Below are 22,994 nucleotides of genomic sequence, written 5' to 3'. Positions count from 1 at the left end.
AAATTCGCGATAATGCAGATATCAAACTGCAGTCCTGCACCTTTTATCGCCTCATAGATTCGTATTATTCTGTGCGATGTTTTGCTCGATGTTTGGACCGAAAAACCTTATTCAGATCTAATCTTTTAACCCGATCCAAAGATGTGGATTGGAGCTGATAGCTTCACGCCTTGTGATCAGTATTACTTCATCTGGTATCAAACTTATATTTACAAATGGGCTATAGTTAGTTAGATCTACGAGCAATTACCTAAACTTGCTCGTAGGTTAGATACATTTCGCAGGGTTGGGGAACCAGGGTCCGGTTGCACAGTCATGGCTTAGACTTAAGACCAGTCTAAGACCAACTTAGTTCTATAGCCAATCTAACAATTTAAGACCAGTCTTAAGATTTAAGACCACTTTTTGACTTAAGTCATGACTGCGCTACTGGCCCCAGGGGCTAAACTTGCAGAAGAACATGTCACATCCCAAGAGACAATGTTAGGTCACTCTGACCGAATGGATAATCAATCTGTACCGCAGCAGTGGCAATTTCATGGCAATAATGATTATCAGGTGTAGTGAAATGCACCGATCTTATGTTTGTAGACAATTTAAAAAAAATGATCTACATGTACAAGTCTCAAAAAACTACACCCCCTGCCCACCGGATCCACTCTTGTTTCGGATTTTAGGTCACAGATCACAGGTTCTTAATTTAGAATCAACCCTCGCTCTTATTTCTTCTCAGCTGCCATCTCCTCCTTCTTCCTTACGCTGACACCCCGTAACGCCCTCATTGGATCCTTCTAAACAGTTGACATGTTGCTGTCGTTACTGTGACGAATTTAAGCAGGTGTTTATTTATAGGGTTTATCGGCAGCTGTCCTCTTTGCCGTTAGAACTGGTGACACACACACGCATACACGTCAATATGGCTAGAAATGTAATATACAGAGCAGATCAGTACAGCACCGGTTAGACACAGCTTGTCGATAGCCGGAGGCCTCAGATAGAGTTATACTATAGATAACCACTATTAGCCTAATAGCCGCTCTCTGCATTTTAATGATTAGAAAATAAAACGGTCCTGGGGGACTTGTTTTTTTTTTTAGTTTTGAATCCTAAATACATCTAGGATTATTAATCATCTAAGGTCCTTTAACAAAAGCCCATAATCCTGGTGTAAGCGCCGGTGTTTAAGCTTGAGATGCATTGTATTGCTATAACTATATTAGTTTATCGGACAGCTGGAGCAGACGGAATATTCAATTTAATTCTATAGTAATAAACAATAGCTAAAACAATAGTCATTGTAATATACGCATTTAAAAAAAAAAACTAGAGGCAGCAGTATTGATAATGATTTTGCGATAAAAATGCAAATACAATATGAACCATCGGTCCGCTCCGGGCTGCCGTCCCCCCTATTGAGCAGTCGATTGTCGTTTGCTGGAGATATGCTGTTTGAATCGAACAGCTGATTTATTCCATGGGCGGTGAATCTGTTTGAAGTATTTTTTGTTATTCTAATTTTTCATTTTTTTTCTCAATCGATTGAGCCATGAATTATCGATAACAGATTGATAGAAAATCAGGCGGAAAATTGATTCGATGAGTTTTATTAACGGCAGCCGTCTGCGGCGTAACTGGATTCATGGAGGCGGCCAACTTTACTGGAGTTGTCTATGTTACTACATCAGTTTGATGATGTCATAGGTGGATATCTGTAAGTAGCCATCTTTACTGGAAGTGTCTATATCACCACATCAATTTGATGATGTCATAGGGGGTTTATGGAGTCGGACATCTTTTCATGAAGGTGCCTTATTTAATAACGTAAATTTGATGATGTCGATAGGATATTTTTGGAGGCAGGCTGTTGACGTCATAGGGGCATTAATGGAGTCAGACATATCGCACCACATCAATTTAGTGTGAATGCCAGAACCGAGACATTTATGGAATAAGTGAATTTGTCAGGGACGGTATATTCGAAAATTATACTGCGTGTCCTTACATATATAAATAGGTGAATAATAGTTTTCTGTTTCTGTTTCTTTGTAATTTGTACATTAAGGTCACGTTCTGCGTATCGTAAAGTGATATTCTCAAAGGGTCGAATTTGATATATCGCGAGAAAGTGATAGTGATATATAACTTCGCGTGTCTCCAGTAAATATGGAAATCTCATATATTCGTTTACCTGCCGTAAGACATTGTTGTGTCGTCTGTCGTATTTAAACACACATCACCTGAAAATCCTTTTTTATTTTTCTTACAAGATAGAGTGAGATAAATGTGAGTATTAATGAAGAAATTATATTTCAAGATAAAAATGGGAAAGGTTTAATTTCTTTTAGAAAAATCAGGAAAGATGTCAGGAACTTCAGAAAATAATATGCGTTGTTCTACGAAAATATTTTTACAAAAATCTTAGGTATCTTTTCTTGATATTCCCTTTAAGGTTGGTAAGCCAGATGAATATATTTGTCTTTGTTCGGTTGGGTTTTTTTTTCTATGGCCTTTTATAATTTTAGGAAAAAAGGAAGCATTTCATCTTCCTTCTCAATGTCATGAAATTCGATTATTAGCAAAATTATTCTTAGAGTTTCAGGTTTTTTATATTCAGAATAATCTTTTCGCTGCTTTGCGGCATATGTTCTCAACAACTTCAGTTAGTTCGTTGATTTTTTTTTCTATGGCCTTTTGTAATTTCAAGACAAATGGAAGGATTTCTTCTACCCTCTCAATGTTATTTATTGACTTAGCTTCCTGGAAAAATTATTCCTAGAGTTTCAGGTTTTTTATATTCAGAATAATCTTTGCGCTGCTTTGCGGCATATGTTCTCAACGACTTCAGTTAATTCGGCAAGAATCTAGAAAAAATAAGTTTAATTATTATTAGAATTAAGAAATATTGTAGTCCAGTTTTTTTGGACCGAGGAAAATGTATTTTGGTTTCTGGAGAATTTTAATTGACCGAGCTTTTTGACTTCTGACTGGACCGAGACGTTTTTTTGGACACAGACCTTGCAGAAACCGGCCAGAAAACTAGCATCGACTCTGGGAGAGAGTGAGGGTAACCAAAAAGTGAAGCTCGACCCAGTTACACAGTTGTGAGTTAGAAGTGAAATCAATTCATTTTCGATGATTTAACACTGAGTCAAATCTTTGAGTTGTCAGACTGAATTACAGTAATCTGCAGTCTGATCACTCCGACTAGGTCCAATCTTAACTTACAACTATGGGTCCTGAAACTCCTTGCGAAACCCAACACGTCGAAATTGATTTTCACAATGAAAATCTTGTTTTGCTTGCCGTGTGTGTTGGGTCTAACTTTGGGCATACTCTGGGCCTAACCTAAGGCATGTTCTAAGCCTTTTGGGCTTGCTCTCGGCCCAATTTTGGGCTTACTCTTGAGTCTCCTTGAGTTCGTTTGTTTTCTGAAGTCCAGTTTCTGCCTATTTCGCTCTTTTACTTATTTCTTAAATTATTTACCGATTTAGCTGGAAATACCTTCTGCTGCTGCTGCTGTTGTGAACTGTTTATTGGACGATTTATGTTCAGCAGACGATAACGAGACGTATATCATTCGTTTATCGGATTAAAACCGTTAAGGATTCGATCGCGCCAGATTTGTGTTCAATTTGTGTGTCGATTACCAGAAAGTATTTTTAGTGGATTGGAATAAAGTGCACCTGTAGTTCCTTGCCGGAAAATAATGAAAAAGGAGCCCGTAAAAAATTGAAAAATATTTCGATATCTCACGTTGACCGTTTTTCCGATAAAACGATAGCATTTCAAATTAGGGGCTTAAAATAGATCGTCTCCGCCAAACGAGATTGATCGGGTATTCTTATCGGTTATCGGCGACTGGAAATATCGATTTTATTTTATTCGACCGTTTAACGTAAAATCGTGAATAAATTGCGGAGATGTAAATTGTCACGTGGTTTTCAGGATGATGCCGTGCGACCGGATATCGTGTCGGAATATACCGCGCATGCGTACTACCGATCGGATTCACAACTACGCCCCCTAGCGACCGGAATATGAACCGCCGCCATTTTACGTCATAGAAAAAACTGTACAGCTATCGAAAAAGGGGAATTCACGCGCACGCGCACGATGTCGTTAATAATCGCTGTGAAATACGTCATCGTTTTATGCGTACTCGTCAACGCTCGCTTGGAACTAGTTCGCGCCGATTCTAGCGGCGGAGGATTACACATAATGCGACCGTGCGTGAATCGGTCGCGCGGTAGAACGATCCGTATCGCTGCGCTATTTCCCCGCGCGGAGCACTATTTCGTGAATATCCGTTCCGTTTCGCCGGCGATACAGATCGGCATCGAAACCGTTAAACGGATGGGAATCCTACCCGAGTACGAACTCGAGGTTAAATACGAGGACAGTAAATGCTCCCAGGGGGAAGCACCGGTCAGGGCGTTCAGGTTTTTTATGAACAACGCCGCAGACGTGTTTTTCGGTCCGATCTGCGATTACGCGATGGCCCCCGTAGCTCGATACTCGACGCTCGATTGGAAGATACCGCTGATAACATCGGGCGCGTTCGCTAACGACTTCGACGAGAATAAATCGACCGAATATAAAGTTCTGACGCGAATAGGTACATATTTAATTTCGCGTTTATATTGCGTCGAAATCTCGAAATTCTTTCTTAAAAAAAAAAGAAAATTATTTTTAAGAAAAACTCCACGGCCCAATTAATGGACAGTCGTGTCGTCAGTGTCTTAAATCTAACTCTATTGGTGAATGTTGACATGATATTTTGGGGAAGGAACTTTTCCAATCCAGGCCTTAGATTGATACTTTAATTTTTTCACCAAATATTGTCAACAACTCAAAAAAAATATCAGAAAGAATTTCGAGATTCCTTGGTCCTGAAATAAAGCCGAAAAAAAAAAAAAAAAAAAAAAAAAAAAAAAAATGAAATTTCAAAAATGAGATATCAAAATATTCATGTATATCGATATATCGAATAGGGACCCATCATACGATACTGGCCGACACGTTGATCGCTATTATGGATCATTACGGTTGGACTCGTCTGTTCGGAATTTATGACCCGGAAGGACAAACCAGTAAGTCTATGGGCTACTGTTACCTAGCTATGAGCGCCATCATCAAAATCTTGAAAAAACACAAGAGATTCAGGACGGATTTTTATAACCATCTGCAGAAAATTAGTTCGTCGCCGAAGGCGGATTTAGTCAGGGCTTACGAGCAGAATATCGGCAAAAGATACGGAAGTAAGTATTTCATACAGTGATCTAATAAAGGTTTTTGCCTGAGGCGTAATCTCGCTAAATCGGAAATAACGTAAAAGATGTTTTTGTTAATTTTGCCAAACGATTTTTCGAAGTGCTTGAAAATGTAGCGAGATATCGGCGTAATATCGTTTTTATTGGTACATTGATTAATTGATTGATTTGATTCATTCATAATAACCCTTCAATTTAATATATTGAAGGTTGAAATCATTTTATGGGTCGATATTGATTGATTGATTGATTGGTTGGTTAATTGATGTATGATAATCCTTTGATTGAAATATTGTTTGATATTTTTTTGTACCTGTGTGTAAGGTGTTGTATGTCGTATGTCTATAAATTGTCGTAAATTTTACGTCGTTTATCGAAACCATGAAATAACTCTGGTTCAATTTATTCTTCCAACTACCAGATTCTATTCATTGTGGAAAGTTTAACATTTACTGGCTTTCACTCTTCATCAAGTCTAATAGTTGTTTACAAAAAGTTAGCGTAAAAAAAGAATACCGGGCTTAATGGATGACCTCAACCTGTCTAAAGGCTCGATCAGTATTTCTTAAAACTAAACCTTCGACTTTTCACCTTGTTAAATAAAGTATCCTTGAGTTAAATTGTAAACTCGCATTACTGTCTAACTAGATATAACTCAATCTACTCATCATCGTATTCACTGCCGTTGCGGTTAGTAACCTCGCAACAATGTACGGCCGTTGAGTTTTCAAACCGTTCACTAGATGAATAAATCACAGATCCGAATAATTTACTATGCATAGCTGACGATACTACACGGGGAAAGTAGCCGAACATAAAAAACACGATTAAAGTCATCATTAATCTTTTTTCTTCCCTTCTCTATCTCTATCTCTCTCTGCTCCAACAACAACATACTCGCGCATCTCTCTCCCCTACCGATCCACACCGTCCTTGAACCCCGAACAGTTTATAACCTCGATTCCTCGATCGATATCATCGGTTCTTGTTTGTTTTTTGGTTTTATTTGCGCACGCGGATCATTTTCGGTCCGTCCGTCGCAGATGAGACGACGACGACGAATCTTTCTTTGCTAATGTTTAACGACGAGTGTCATTTACTTGTCGCTCGATTAAAGTCTGTTCTCGATTTCTCCTCTACATCCGCCCACATTGTTACCGTTGCTACGAAACCGCTTATAGATTTTCTCGACTGCAAAATTACTTTTTACTTTCTTTCTAAACTTTGAAATTCGTTTTCATGATTTAGTGCGTTCCACCAATTGCCAAATCATTATCTGTTTATTGCCGCATCAATTCGATGATGTCATAGGGTGATCGGTGAAGGCAGCCATCTTTTCTAGAAGTACCTATATCACCACATCTCAATTTGATGATGTCATAGGGGGATTTAAGCATGTAGCCACAATTTAAGAGTCCCCAGAAGCGCCTACCGACAATTTCACGATGGCTAAGCGGGCCCCAAGGGGGTAAAATAATAAAATCCTTCTTTTCTGAACGTGTCTATAGTATTGCCGCCATTGCGGGCTGCAACTTCTCAAATTTTCTACATTTTCGTTGATTGTGTCCTTGCCAGATCCCGTCAAGGAGAACCTGGAATGTCAGCAGATCTGATATAGTACCCCTTTTATCTCTGTTAAAGTGTTGTAGAGGTTATTTCCATCAATCATAGCATTTGTCAATAGTGTTTGATAGCCGAATGCTTTCACTGTTGCAATAGCTGCTTAATCAATAGAGAAAGGATAGTGTGTCCATTCTTAACTCTTCCACACATATCCACTCTTCCACTTTCATTGTTCGTCCCGCTGCTAAATCATCCTAAAGTCCACTTACAATACCACGCAAATCCACATTTCCACATGTTCCACTGTTGTTAAGGTCCTCAGTTCGAGAGAAACGACTAAGCTTTGTTGATATTGATTAAAGAAACATATTGCAGGATTCGAACCCGTGAACTCAGTAATGGGAGTCTGATAACCAAGTGCATCAACTCTCGGTTATTGCCCCTTACATATTTTGCACCACTTGAATACCAAGTATTGTTATTGATGAAGCTAACGGTTGCATTAATACGTATCAGCTTCTCATTTTCTATGCGTGTTTCTTGAACCTTATCCATGCCTGGTCATTGTCCCGAGTTCTCAGCGGACTTTGCGGTTACTGCGAGGCCTTCTTTGGCAATGCTTCTACCCATCAAGTCCCTAGGTCTGAGCTCCTGGGACCAGTTGCACAGTCGTGACTCCAAAATTGGTCTTAAAACTTAAGACTAATGTTGTGTTGTTAGATTGGCTATAGTTGGTCTTAGACTGGTCTTAAGTCTAAGCTATGACTATACAACCGGCCCCAGGTCTGATAAATGGAAGGCTATTGTTTGGGCCTTCATATCGTGTCCAAGTCTTACCGAAGGAAGGCTTCTGTTGTGGAATTTGTGTCATGTTTCTGAAAGGCTACTGTTGCGGCCTTTGTGACATTTCTCTTGGTCTGACCAATTAAAGGCCTCTGTGGGGGCTTACTAATATAATCATAACACTATTCGCCTATTTATACTGTTTTATCCTGATCTCTTATCACTTTCTTATCAGTGTCTGATGTATACGCGAGTCAGCTCTTATCGCTTCTAGTATTACTAGCTGAGATAGTTCTCCACGAATTTATCTGGTCTAAGAAAGTGTGGAGATTTTATATTCTGTTTCCTCGTTTTCACTTATTGCGAAAATCGATCCTAACAGGGACTTCAAAACGAAAAACCCATGGCTTCCATAGACTATTGACCGTCTGCTATTGATACCGTACAAACCCTCGATCAAAATGAGAAAGACTAGAAGATCTACACTGACCATTTTCAAAATCATAGAATTGCGACAAAACGTCTTCTAGTTATTTCATTTCATCGTCGCTTTTACGATACCGATATCAGACGGTCATTTGTCTATGAAAATCATAGTGTGACCTTATTTCCCCTCTCGGACCTTTTCATCTTTATTTACACTTTCAACTTTCCTACTTATCTCTGCCTCTCCCGCTTCTATAGGGCTTCATTTGATTATGTTGTTCACCAAAAGTCGAATCACTGACCTTCATTGTAACAATGTAACCTTTGAAGTCGATAATGACAAATCGAGAAATAAATCCTTAATTGTAAATTGTATATTTATTGGGCTTCCTTTGAAGGATTCTGTTCCATTGAATGACGTCATAATTCGCATATTTAATTAAGAAAATGTGACAAGACTATTAATCAGATTATCGAGTTGCAAGTGCTTCCGATAAACAAGATTTGTGCCCCGGATTTCCAAGGCTTTTGATAATTAAAAATCTCCGCTCAATTGTAATTGCTGAAGCAATAAATGCAGAAAAACAAAACGCGTAACTAGACTAAGATGATAACAAAATTTAGCCTGGGAAATTTATCAAAGTCCTTCCTCTGACCTCTTTCTAGCCGTAGCTAGCCTATATCTGTCTCCTTCCTCCTAACGTTTAGCAAGGACCCAATTCTCAGTTAATAAATGCAAAACACAGAAAACGTGTAACTAAATCTAGATGAAATCAAAATTTACGCTGGGGAATTTATCAGAGTCCTTCGTCTGACCTGTTTCTAGCCGTTGCTAGCCTATATCTGTCTCCCTCCCTCTCTCTCTCTCTCTCTGCCTTCGTTTCACCCTCCTTGCAAACATATAACTGTAAAAACGTTAAGCGTCTTTATTCTATTTCTCTCGAGCGTAAAATCTTTTTTTTTGTCGGTTCAAGTTTTGTTTTGATGGTGGTTTTCACGTGTTTTATCTAAAATAACAAGTTGTCTGTTTGAATTCGAGTGTGTTTAATCGGCCGGTATGTCATGTTATCCTTTAAAGATTTATGTTTTACACTACACATGATAAAAAAGAACTTTGCCTACACCTCGAGGCGATGTTTTTAGAAACGATCTCCCACTCACTCCCCCCAACTACTCCCATCTCTTACTGCGTATCACATCCTCTCTCCTTACCCCCTCGTTATTATCGCACCATTCTCTAATCTCTGACCTGTTTCCTCGTAAATTAATTCCTCATTTCCCTCATCTTTCATTCTCCTCTTCCCTCATCGTTTCTCTCCTCTTTAACTTAAATTGCTCACATTTTATTCTCATCTCTCAAAAGAATCTTTTTTCTGTCTCAAAGTCTTCGCTTGACCAACAGGACTCGGGATTGTAAGCGGCAACAACAACAGCTATTGCTGCAAAACCACCGGTAGCAGCAACTGCCCCGGGACCACTGATAGCAGCAGTACCAGAACCACCAGTAGTAGCAGCAGCACCAGGACCACCAGTAGCAGCACCAGAACCACCAGTAGCAGCACCAGGACCACCATTAGCAGCAACTGCCCCGGGACCACCGATAGCAGCTGCACCAGAACCACCAGTTGCAGCAGTAGCACCAGGACCACCAGTAGCAGCACCAGAACCACCAGTTGCAGCAGTAGCACCAGGACCACCAGTAGCAGCACCAGAACCACCAGTAGCAGCAGCAGCACCAGGACCACCAGTAGCAGCACCAGAACCACGAGTAGCAACAGCTGTACTCAGGAATGTTATCATCCCGAGATTTAAGTCCATCATCATATTTTGTGATGTTTTGTTGTGTTTGGTTCTTTACGCCGAATTAATCTCCCATCGCAGTTAATCCGTCGTCTGCTGATGTAAGGACGTATTCCACCTCCTACTTGAGACGTTCGTCTGTCTTTCTGCCTTTCTTCACCTTCTCGTCACCGGGTTTGATTTGAGACGGCTCTTGATTCCTAAGACGGGTGCTACTGCTGCTGATACAATCCCCTCTGTTTTATTGTTTAAATGAAGCAGAAAAAAATTATTGTTTTTATTTTTTTATTTCTCCGAAACCTTATTTGAATATTGACATCTTTGAAAATATCTCATTTTCCCGTAATGGAAGAAAAAATTCGGTGCTAATCTAAAAACGATCCAGGAAAAAATATAGCATATCGGGACTCGAAGCTGTAACCTCTTACATGCCAGCCCTAGGCCCTAACCACTAGACCATCGAACCGTGTTGGACGTGTTGGCAGGCTGGCTGAGTATGAAAGTTTGTATTGTCGGTGGTGACCAGTCGCGTGTCTAGTTCGCTATTCACTCATAATGCCGATGTAACAAATACTGTGGGCTGTTTGAGGGAATTGCTAGTAGGCATTAATGCTAGTTGTGCTGATTTTTTCCGTGTATTTGAGTTCCAACAAAACTATCATTTCATATGCATTATGCTGAATTGATGCCGAAATAACCATGGACTTTCTTGTTCATTTGATGGGTGATTAATGAATTCATACAAAACTCGTAATGACCATAGACAAATCGTTTATTATGAGCACGAGTTAATAAATGTCTACAAGTATTTATTGTACACGGTAGCGGACAGTGATTCCCCTATTGAATGAATCTAAATGAGAAATGGGAAAGTGAGGGAGGGAGAAGGAGAGAGCAGTTAGAGACTGATTCTATTCATACTCCCTATCTATCTATCGTCTGCCGCTTAATGAAATACCGACTGATATTAATCTTTCATATAATCTCAAACAGAAATAGATGATATCGTCTGCTGCTGTTGTTCCCGTGTGTGGCCGTTACACATTGCAACACACAGCAGAAAGCCGAGAGAATAAATTGCCAATTTTCTGTCCTGGGCTTCAATGGTACTGGCAATGAATTTGCCAACGCACTAACAAATGGCCGTAATTCATAGTGTAATAGATCAATAGTGTAATGCTGCTATCTATCGTTTAAACGTGATTTGGTTCTACTCGGGCCGTTTCTTTATTTTCCTTATTTTTGTAATCATCGATTCTTCTGTTGTTAGACTCTACCCGTTCCCACATCGCACTCTCGACGACCAATTCTACATTTATTACACTTTTCTTCACACCCTATTTCCACTACTTCCCTTAAGTCCGTTAATTCCGTCATGTTCGAACCTTTAATTTCGTTTTAATCCCAATCGCTCCTCATCTGTCGCTTTTAATCATCAACACTGTTTATGATATCGCAGAAATGGTCAAGGAAAAGATACCCAGTGAAGATTGGGAGAGAAAGAAAAGGTTCACGTCGTTTTTAACGCAATAAATTCCTGGGGTCGGTTGCACAGTCGTGACATTTGACTTAAGACCAGTCTGAGACCAACTTAGTTCTAAAGCCAATCCAACAAATTGAGGTCAGTCTTTAGATTTAAGACAACTTTGGACTTCAGTCACGACTGTGCAACTGACCCAAGGTCTGGTTTTATAGACTGGTAATAACTTTAAAAAGATGTGATATTTCATCCCACTGTTCTGTCTCTATCCTCCGTTCCACCCATCGCACTTGCTGTCGTGTCTACAGTTCTATCTCGGTTGTCGATAAGTCAATTTTTGAACAAATCTGCTCTGATCTATTGCAGAGTATAAGTTTCGCCCCTCTCTCTTTATCACACGTAGTGTCTCAATAAAGCTCAATCCGCTCCGGGGTCTACTGCTGCTGCTGCTGCTGTTGGTGCTGTAGCTGATCTTTATGCATTAATTCCTCTTGTCCTTTCCCTTTCGCGTTCGTTTCCTTTTTGTTTTCATCCTCGACGAGCAACGAAAAAGAAGAAAGGACGCGAAAAAATGACTTTCATGAAGGAATTGATACGTGTCCATATTGCATTCGACTTGTTCACTGATTCTGGCTCCAATTTTTCCCTCTCTCACTCTCGCGTTATCCTCTCGCCCTTATTCGTGCCTTGATTCTATTCTATGCCCTCTCCTATTCTAAACACTCTCCTCTCTACTCTCCTTGCACTTTGTTCCATTTCATTGTCATCTCTGTTAACCTCCCGTTCATCATCCGTAGTCTCATCTTCGCACCCACCCTTACCCTACGTTTATCTTTTCCCTCCTGCTTTCCCCAACTCCTGTGGATAAACCTTTTTCATCGTCAGCCCTTCCCACACTTTCTCGCATTCTCTTAGCGCCTAGAAACATATCAACCTACATTCCAGGGGCCGGTTGCAAAGTCATGGCTTAGACTTAAGACCAGTCTAAGACTAACTTAGTTATATCGCCAATCTAACAAATTAAGACCAGTCTAAACATTTAGGACCACTTTTGGACTTAAGTCACGACTGTGCAACTGGAGCCAGGTGACTAGCTCCGGTGTGGTTCAGGTATTCTGCTTTCCCCAACTCCTGTGGATAAACCTTCCTTTTACACTTTCTCCTATCTTCTACGCGCCGAAAATATATTTACTCATATTCCAGATGAGAAGATTTGCTCCGGCGTGGTTCATTTATTCTGCTTTCCCCAACTCCTGTGGATAAACCTTTTCCATCGTCAGACTTTCCTTTTACACTTTCATCCTCTAAGCGCCTAGAAACATATCAACCTACATTCCAGATTTGACTAGCTCAGGTGTGGTTCACGTACCCTGGGAATACCGCACGCGCTATTCGTGTACGAACTATTTGCACCAGTTCGCAACCAAACCCTGGTCCGAGTGGAACAGGAAATCTCCCCTAAAGCCTCCAGCTTTGATCTGGAACCGGATCTGAAGATGTTGATCCGCTCAGGAACGGAAAGAAAAGCTTAACGTCGTAAATGCTAAGGCTTACGTCGAGAATCTTAAGACGTTAAGAAGTTCGACAAGCGGGACTTGTTTTTGAAGCACCGAGCGATGTCTCTTAGAGCGTCTGTTTCTGCGTGGAACACTTTCTATTACGTAGTTGAATGAACCTTGCAGTAACGAATATCCTACCCATAACAGCCTCCATGAAGTCTGCGCATCTTTGATACCCTTGCAGAAAAGGTGGCCGATTTCTTTTTGACAGGAATGATTACCTCTGAAAACCGCTTATAGTCATATATGTATGTCCGCCCTCTCAAATCCCCATATGACTTCAATAATTCAGCCGCTAGAAAAAATGGCCGCTGCCTCAATTCTCCATATGACATCATCAAATTCATGCTGTGATATAGACGCTTACAGAAAACATGGCAGCCTACATAAGTCTCCCTATGACATCATCAAATTGCTGCTGTGAAATGGTCCTGTATCTAAATTTCTGCCTTCATATTCTATGTTTTTGCTAAAATAAATACTGTGAGATTATAATTCCATGTAATGCCTTTTTTTCTGCTGCAACCTATCAGTTAAAATATCGAAAATGCGAGATACCAGCTTGCACGCTATGATTAACTCGATCTGGAACTGGATTTCAGAGCACTTTGAAGCACTTTTATATAACCATCTATGCCGTGTTTTTGCTGCAACCTATCTACAATAACTGGGTGAATCTGTCGAAAATACAAATTTTCTCAATCTGTAACCCGATTTGAGAGCACCATTAGCGTCATCAGCCGCGACATTAACCCGTATATCAGCCGCTTGGTAGCCGGTAACAAGCTCCGCTCCCAGTGGAGTTCAAGCGACATGATTTTTCGTCCGATATTTCCATTTGTTCGTCTGCCGAAAGGAGAAGTCATTGACCGTCGAACGCAAACCACTGGGGAAACGACAAGAACCAGAGTCAGTGATATGCTGGTCCATTTGGAAGATCTTGCTAGTGGGGTTACCTTCAAATAACTTCCCCTCCCCTGGCAGACCAGTACCCTACTAGGTGACGTTACCTTCAAATACCCTCCCCTCCCCTCACAGCTATGGTAACGGCACCCTAGTGACGTCACCTTCAAATAACTCCCCCCTCACGGCTATGGTATCAGCACCCAGTGGTGTCACCTTCAAACAACTTCCCCTCCCCTCACAGCTATGGCAGCGGCACCCTAGTGACGTCACCTTCAAATAACCTCCCCTCCCCTCACAGCTATGGTAGCAGCACCATTCATGACATTATCTTCAACCATGGACCCATAAACAAGAGTACGTCCATGGCACAACCCGGCAAGTCGGACTATTAGTATGGGGTGAAGATTACGATTTCCTAGTAGGAGTAACTATTCACCGGAACTCGTACCTGGTAACCGATAACTAATAGACTCGGGAACAAATTTGCACATAACACATAAATTTGTCGCCAAGTTGCACTACATACATGTAACCCGGATGTACGGTCGGGTCTCAAACTCCCGGTTGCAGTTGTTGACTTAGTCTGAGTAAACTCCGCTAATGGCTTAATCTTAGACAAATATAGCTAAACGTAGTTCAGTGCGTGATCGAATGTGGAGTCATTCGTTCAACCTTATCTCTCTCCTACTCTTCCTCACCCCCTCTCTCTCCCTCCATCTCCCACTATCTTCTTTTCCTCTCTCACTCTCATTGTCCACTCTCCCTCTATCGCCCCACTCTCCCCCTCTCTCCCCTTCTCATCCATTACTCCTCTCTCCCTTCTCTGTATCCTTTTTTCCCACTCTTGCTCATTATCAATTATCTCACTTTATTTACCATCATTTTTTCCATATTTTTTTTGTTTTGATGGATAAGTTTGAACTTATCGTAGTCCATGATTTATAACTGACATGAAGCAATCATTGTATTTTGTCTAATGTATTTATCTAGCAAATTTACAATGTATTTGTCCAACGTATTTGTCCAATGTCGTCCAATGTATTCTGTCTAGCGCAATGACTAATGATCTTTTTCTTTCTTCTCTTTTCATATTTTATTTCTCGAATTTGAACGAAACTTAAATTCAGGTAAGTGAACAAATTTTAACATTTTCAACCAATCAAACTCCCCCAACCCCCAACGTACACGCCACGCCCTGTGACGAGCTGCAAGCTGAATCCATAAGCTGAAATCACATGCGTTCACTTTTCTAGATAAATTTGTAGACTTAGTCTCTCAAATGTGATTAGGCTAAAACAATTGATACCTTGTTTCTCTCATTTCTGCTGAGTTTAAAAGTTGACCTAGCCAGCCGCCTATGTACTTGTACATTATTTATAGGAAATCATGATCAAGCTAAAAAAAACCCGGCAGTTATAGAAATTAACTGATTACAAATTCTATTGCAGTTTACAAAAATGACCCGGCTGATTAGGAGAATCAAGGTATCATTCTATTCCAGCCTTATTCTTGGCTTCGGTACCTTTCTTTAAAATCATGGTCAAGCTAACAATAACAGACCCGACAGTTATAGAAATGAACTGATTAAAAATTCATATATAGCAGTTTATGAAAGTGACCCCCGGCCGATTAAGAGAAACCAGGTATCCATTTGTATAGCCTCACGAATTGGTAAATAAGCTACGTCTTAAAAATCTTTTCCATCCCGGATATTAAACCTGCGTTAGGACGCAACAAACTAAATTTAATCAGACGTATCGTACACCGCGTAATATCAGCATTTCCGCCCGTGTACGTTACTTAACGTCGTAACGTATCGTAACGACTTCGCGTATCGTGCAAAAAAAACCCTTTTTTAGACGTATATCCGTAAAGAAAATAACATCAATTTAGGCGTATACGTTACTTAACGTAACGTAACGTAACGTAATGTATCATCGTACTTTAAAAAAATGAAAGGAAAACGCTTCGGGATAATATCGGGACGGCTCACTTGACGCGCAGCGTTGGCGTGTACGTATACGTATCATTCGACGTTATTTGACGTTAATAGACTACGCCAGCATCTGTCAGGCGGTAACGTTGAGACAAGATCAACGTTTGTAATCACATTAACGTAATAACGCCGTCGTTGCTAACGGCCCGTAATGTATCTTAACGCTTGGCGAAGCAGCCGCTTCTCTAGTCGGTTGTTGAACGTAAGCGTAACGGCAACGTGAAATATCAATTACGTTTCATTGATAAAGTCATTTTTGTGCGTTCTGTTATCGTTAATAGATGCATTAAATATTCATATTTTCGCGATGTTTATGGCTCGGTTATTTTTACGAGAACACCTGAGACTCTCCTTACATTTCGCGCTCTCTTCCCAGTTACATTAGTTCATAACACACTTTAATTTTTCTCTCCTTCCTCTGTCACTTCCATTGTTTCATTTTGTTGTAAATTCGCCGCGATTTCTAGACACCATCTGAAACACGTTTTTGACTGCACTCGCGTATTTACAATGATGCACCTGAGAGTTTCCGCCATTTTGCTTTCTTCCGACTTTTCTGAAAGTAAATGTTCAATCTCATTCTCCTCTATCTATACCTCTATCTATACCTCTATCTATACCTCTATCTATACCTCTATCTATACCTCTATCTATACCTCTATCTATACCTCTATCTATACCTCTATCTATACCTCTATCTATACCTCTATCTATACCTCTATCTATACCTCTATCTATACCTCTATCTATACCTCTATCTATACCTCTATCTATACCTCTATCTATACCTCTATCTATACCTCTATCTATACCTCTGCCACATGCATAGTTTTGTCGTTTTTGTAAAGTTTAAGACGTATCATTCCGCCATTTTTATCTCCTCTCTTCTTCTGCCCTGCCGTAGTTCTTTCGTTTTTGGTGTAAATTCATCGTGAGTTCTTGATGGCATCTTTTGCCTGAAACCTTTTTTTTGTACTTAACAACTTTTGCACTGATGTATTTATTCATGTACAGGATTTTCCAATCGCCTCCTCTTGTCTCTTCCATTTTCCTCTCTCTCGACCTTTGAGATCGAATCCTTTTTACATATTTTATTGCCTTTGTCAGGAGGGCTTTTCCTCCAAGATATTCTATATACGAATTGTATATATATTTTATGAAGGTATGTTATGTTCCATTTATTTTACTTGTATCGGCGTCTTCCGGGACCCCGCCACCGGAAACCCGTCAAATATTCATCACCGCTTCGATGAGTTGTCATTGTTACCGGTATCGCATTGTTGAGAGGGAGCTGTGTCTTTATTGGTCGCCGGCCGCCGTCTGCTCTAGACAGAATTCCCGACGGATACCGCGACGAAAAACACGTCAAACGAAAATTGATTCCGATTTCGCCAGGGACATTGTTGGAATTTCCCTTGACGACGACGGAATTGACGGTCGGAAGTATTTCGACTACGTGTATCTAAGAAATGCGGCAACAATAAACTTTTAAGTCAGCCTTTATCGACCGGAGTAGTCGCCGTGCGGGCAAAACGCCACCCTGACTTCCGTGGGCTTACGTTAGTTTTCGAAGGTTCCTTAATCTCGTTCGGAAGAATTCGAATATCTTCTAGGAAACAAAAAATTGATTAAACTAATCAATTTATAGGATTATTTGATTTTTACTGATCAAATCTGAGTTTGATGAGAGCAAATTTAAGTTTCTAATGGTTACATAAAGTAACTGATTGCAAGTGAATAAACTCTTTTTTTGAGGGTTCCTCATTCTCTCCTCCAGACGATTTAGAATTTTCTTTTAGGAAACAAACTAATTATCACGTCCACAAATTGTTTTTCTATTTCATGAAATAGTTTATACCTCGAACCGTTCGGATCCTGGTTAAGTAATTGAAAACATCAAGATTTGGTGAAAAAAAGGAATCTTCGTTTTTCAATTTTGATATATTGAAAACGTAAAGTTGTCAATATGAATCAAGTTTTCCGTTAAACTGGGCCCTGGACCCAGGATGACACGAATGTCTGTTGTCCTTGGTTTTGTTCGCTTGTCTGATGTTTCGGTGCGGCGGCTTTCTGGAAAAACGATCACCCTGTTGAAGCCAGTCGTGAGTTGACGACATTGTCGTCTGTCTTCGTGGAATATCTCGCCTGTTGAGAAGAGAAAAGAACTCTGCTGCGATATCTCAAGAACCATGCGGTGATATCTCAAATTACTGATGATACGAAATATGTTCTTTATCACTACTAACAAAAAGAAAAGATATTTTGACGCCTACGTGTTCGCGATTCCAATTTCTTATAGTCATAGAATTGTAAACTCGACGTCACGTGGATCACATTATATTCTGTCACTGAGAGCCTTAACGTCAGTGTATAGTTACTTTAGGTTCGAAGACCTCTTTGGATTCAACCATTTCCAGGACAGATTGAATTTCATTCAATCTATCGCTCTCTCCCGGTTCAGCATTTATGCTCGTGGATGGCAAAAGAACGAAATTAATAATCTCGCAAAAATATTGATAAATTAATAATAATATAAAGTGGATTAAACTTTTTTATTTATGGACATTTTTCCGCACAGATGGATGTGATGATTTTAGAACGCCTTGGATTCAACTATTTCCAAATCTAAAAAGTTTATTCAGAACATAATTTCAATAGAGTAATTCTATTGATGACTCCTTTTTGTAGAAACTCTTCCAGATAGATTTTAGAGCTCTTTTGATTCAACCATTTCTAGAACTAGATACAGAAATCCCAATTGTATATTTTTATTGATGTCTCCTTTTTGTGGAAACTCTTTCAGACATTTTGTATATGAATGAGTCCATGAAAATGGATACAAGTTATATTGGATTTTTTATTGGATACAGTATCTTCGATCGAGACGCATTAATTATTTTTCCCTATATCTCCGTTTCGCGCAGGCGATAAAAAGTAATTACGCCTAGATAGCGTGCGATTGTTTGTTTTTAAGCAGACGAAAATCGAGTGTTTACAGACCGATTCGGCAGACGACAGTATTCGTTTTCTAGGTGCAAACATCTTCAAACAATTCAGTGTCGATTGATTGATATCGTATCGTAATAATTTAATATCGAGATATCTTTTCTAAAGGGTGAAATTTATCAATATCGTTAACGGTTTTGATCTAGTATCTCTTGTGTGAGGAAAGGGAGCCGATTCTATGGCGTGACGTCACGAAACGATCGAGCTTTGGTTATTATTATTATCGATATCTTATCGTATTAAATTATAATCGAGCTTTTAGAATATTGTTATCAATTTATTCTAATCTGTAGAATGTGTCTTTATTGTGATTTCTGAGAACCGTTAGTTCGGTGTGATGTGACGCAGGTTCAATTGAGAACTTGTTTTATCGCCTGGCTGGGCTATCTATGTCACTGGAGCCATGGGACGATTGGGAACCTATTGTGTCTGTTCCACCTGCTGTTCCTCACTTCAGCTGTGAGGGGAAGGGGTTCGCCGAGAATATATTGCGACTGTTCTACTCGCTGCTGTCCCGCTACAGCTGTGAGGAGAGGGAGAGGGGGTCCTGTGACTGTACTACTCCGCGTAGAGGGGTTTCACTGAGAACCTATTTTGACGATTCTACTCGCTGATCTCCCGCTACAGCTGTTAGGGGAGTGGGTTCACCGAGAACCTGTTGTGTCTGTTGTTCTACTCGCTGCTCTCTCGCTACAGCTCCACGGAGAGAGGGGGGGGGGAGGGTTACACCGAGATCGTCATCAGCTCAACATTCACGCAATGCTGAACACGACAGAGATTTTCCATTAATCTCAAGAGCGTTTCTTCTTGCGATTTAAAAACTCGATTCATAATCAACACAGTTTTTAGTTTAAGCATATCACACATCCCCCTATGACGTCATGAAACTTTTGAGTTTGGATAATATGGACACTTAGTAAATTGATATCTGTTCTCTCTGTTTTGAGAATTTCTACAGGTTGAGAATCGACTTTGGAAAATGTTGGCAACCTTCATGCATGCACCCCATAGAATTGAGGTGGTGATATCGACCTCGCAATAAAAGCTAAGATAACCAAAATTGACGTGGAGACATTGGAACGTCTTTACAAATATGTCTGCTACTTCGAATCTACCCTCAACTTCGAATCGAAGTGGTTATAAGCCACCTCCAGAAAAGATGGCCACCTTTACAAAACCACCTATGACATCACCAAATTGATGTTTGGATGTATATATGGACGCTACTGAAAATGATGGACGTATTTACGTCCTTGAGATATACATCAAGGGCCGGTACGTACCAGTAACAGGTCCACTCAGCTGCTGCTGCTGCTGCTGATGTTGCTGTTATACGGTGTCCACTCATGCACACTGTCGTCTGCCGGTGCGGTAATTAGAATCTCATCCGAGGCTAATCTCGGCTATATAAGCCGTTATCAAAGTAGATCCAATACCGGGCGGTAATTCGCCCTAATAAATACATCAGTGCGCAGCGGCGAGTGAGTGAGCTGGCTCGAGGACAACGTGATTAACAAACCACAGCCTCGAACACGGTCAACACAATATTGACTGATGGCTACGTGAAAAAACCCTTCAAAGCCACACCACTGCCGTCTGTGTTAGATATTGGGGTTAGTGAAAATGGAGCCACCAACAGCAAGCATCGTTTCGGGGGCTTATTCGCCATTTTTGCGACGAACAACATTTTTGCCAGGATCTTTTCCATTTGTGATGTTATAAATTTTACATTTCTGTCCCCGTGTATTGATCATCTATATCGCATTCATGAGGTTCTTTTCAGAATGTCTTCGTTTTATTCACCTCCGTCTGTTTCTGTGCCTTTTTGTCGATGCAAATCACTCTCCACATCCGACTGATGTCTCGGGTCGTTATTTCAAATATTCAAACTATAACAATATGATTAACCGTTGTCGTGTTGCTTAGCATTTTCGGTAATCGTTCGTTACCAGCAGTTATTTTCAAATTCAGATCATAACAATGCGACAAACCGTTATGCACCGTTTCTTAGCGGTAATAATGTAACAAACTGTTTTGACACCGTTTCTTAGCAGTCTAGTCTCGTGCAGACGACCATGGAACTCATAAAACGGTAATTTGCACCTCTAACCCGCCGTCGATAACATTACATAACGATTTGAGTGCAGTTTCGTGTTTCGAATCATTATGAACGAGCGGGAAGCTCTTCGCAGACGGATCTAAGCAAGTTATTCAGCGATAAAATGCGTCGTCGGACTTTTGATCGCGTGCGACCTTTTAACCGCTGTAGTTGTTAATTCGGCGATGGAGAGGTTGGACGAAAAAAACTGTTCGCACGCAACCGATTTTGTCCGATATTCAATCTCTTGTGGCACAACACATAGAGTATAGACTGTTAATTCATATACTGTTAATTCATATATCCATGTCATGTTCCCCAATGGCATCACATAAACTAATCGAGTTAGCCGCGGAAGTTTGCAAATAACTCAAAAAAGTAACGCGGAGAGTAGAATAGCAATGAAACTTGTAATCAGTTCATTTCTAAAAGTACCACGTCTGTTCAGGAATAACTTCAGGAATAACTTGATCATGATTTTAAAGAAAGTCATTGTGGTCAAGTTAGAAAGTCGGCCGGCTAGTTCAAATTGGCAGAATTAGAAACATGGTATCGATTTATATATAGCCTTAGTTAACTTGAGACTACAACTTTAGATTCAATAGGTGCCGATCAATTAGTGTTGACTCGGAACTAGTGGATTCTTGTGTTTGCAAAAAAATGAAGATTCGCTCGATCGATGCTGATTGCTAAATAGAAAAGGTTATGGCTTAAGAATAGAGTGTAGACGCGGCTTGTCATCGTCTGCCCTTCTCCGCCAGACTTAGTGACACTGCCACACCAGAAGCAGCAGCAGAAAAAAACCCCAGCGAAATATCGGCGATGGACATCGATGAGATGGATGAATGACAATGTGTCGCAATAATACGAGCCATGGTAACAGTTCCTGTCTTATTACAATAATCCGTTTCCTCGTCAACGGTTGTCCGGGAGACTTTTTTTTGTTATCACGTCGAAAATTGGCAACTAATATTTTTCCTCGTCCAACTCATCTCGTCCATATTATCTCCGAATGTCAGTTTCATTGCTGGACATCGACCTTTTTCCAAACGCTGTCGTCTGCCGAATTGGATTGACTTCTGCAATCGACTTTGCCTAATGCCCAAAGTATGAACAACCAGCTTGATTGTTTCACATAGTCTTGCATATCTTCTGTTTGTTTCGCCCCGATCATTGCAAGTCAGCTGACAGTCCAGAGGCTGAACCATCCGTTCTTTGGTCACATGTACTGCCGCAGCATCAAATGATATTGTTGACTAAATTAATAGTCAAGTTATTGATATTATTTTCTTTGTGATGATTTATTCAAAAGCTATCATTCCAGTCACTGAAGCTATCGTTGACCAGTTCACCAAACACACTAGTTACACATGTTCATTTAGTACCTGTATCGGCAATCTCTATTAACGACAACAGTAGACCACACGATTGGTTCTCGTCGTCACTGTAGCTCTCACGGTCGTCTGCCGAAAGAGCAGAAGTCTAATTGATCGTCTGCTCGTACCGGTGTTGATGATATTTGACCATCTGGCTGACTGACACGGATAGCGCGCCGTTAACAGTTGTCAAGTGCTCTCCAAACACGTTCACTATCCCGCTTTATATTGTCTATGTCTCTTTTTTCATTTTTGATATTTCCTTCGTTTATATATTTATCGCCGTCCGTCTCTGGCAAGTGAGTCTAGTTCCACGCTAGAGTAGAAATGCCAGTAATACTGGCCTATCCACTCTAGGTAGGCGCGTTGGAAGCAATGTTTTATTGCTGCGGGCAAATGCCGACTTCGGACAGATTCTTAGTATTGCCGCGGTGAATTGACTTAATTTCTTAGAAAACGTGGTATTCAAAGAAAAAAAAGCCATACAGTAAATTGTTGTCGCGGATTTGGCCGCTGCAGTCGCTGCACTTCCAACACCACTATCATTGCCTACAGTTATACCGCATCACAGGCTGGGATGCGATATAACTGTAGACAATGATCGGACAGTACAACCTCTAGGAAGCGAGTTTTGTGGACCATTGTATTGCCAATGCAATCTACTTGGAGAGGAAGGTCCCTGGTATTTGAGACCAATGACACTGCCCTGCATCTTTGCATGTGTCAATGCG

General features: G+C 40.5%; 1 protein-coding gene across 2 annotated transcripts in view; it reads left to right on the top strand.

The window, feature by feature from the left end:
- LOC141914327 (atrial natriuretic peptide receptor 1-like) overlaps positions 1-22,994 on the top strand; it is a 213,819-nt gene that overhangs the window by 6,000 nt on the left and 184,825 nt on the right. Inside the window, exons 1-2 of one of the 2 annotated variants that reach the window (XM_074805600.1) lie at positions 4,292-4,615; positions 4,992-5,258. The exons of the other annotated variant lie outside the window; for it this stretch is intronic. Coding sequence (XP_074661701.1) covers positions 4,354-4,615; positions 4,992-5,258 — 529 coding nt within the window. The 5' untranslated portion in view covers positions 4,292-4,353. Of the gene's footprint in view, positions 1-4,291; positions 4,616-4,991; positions 5,259-22,994 lie in introns of those variants that run through there. 2 annotated transcript variants of the gene reach the window in all.

The sequence above is a fragment of the Tubulanus polymorphus genome, chromosome 12 (assembly GCF_964204645.1).
Source record: "Tubulanus polymorphus chromosome 12, tnTubPoly1.2, whole genome shotgun sequence".
NCBI lineage: Eukaryota > Metazoa > Nemertea > Palaeonemertea > Tubulaniformes > Tubulanidae > Tubulanus > Tubulanus polymorphus.
Note: the sequence above shows the minus strand (reverse complement) of the source record. Positions and strands in the feature narration are given on the sequence as shown.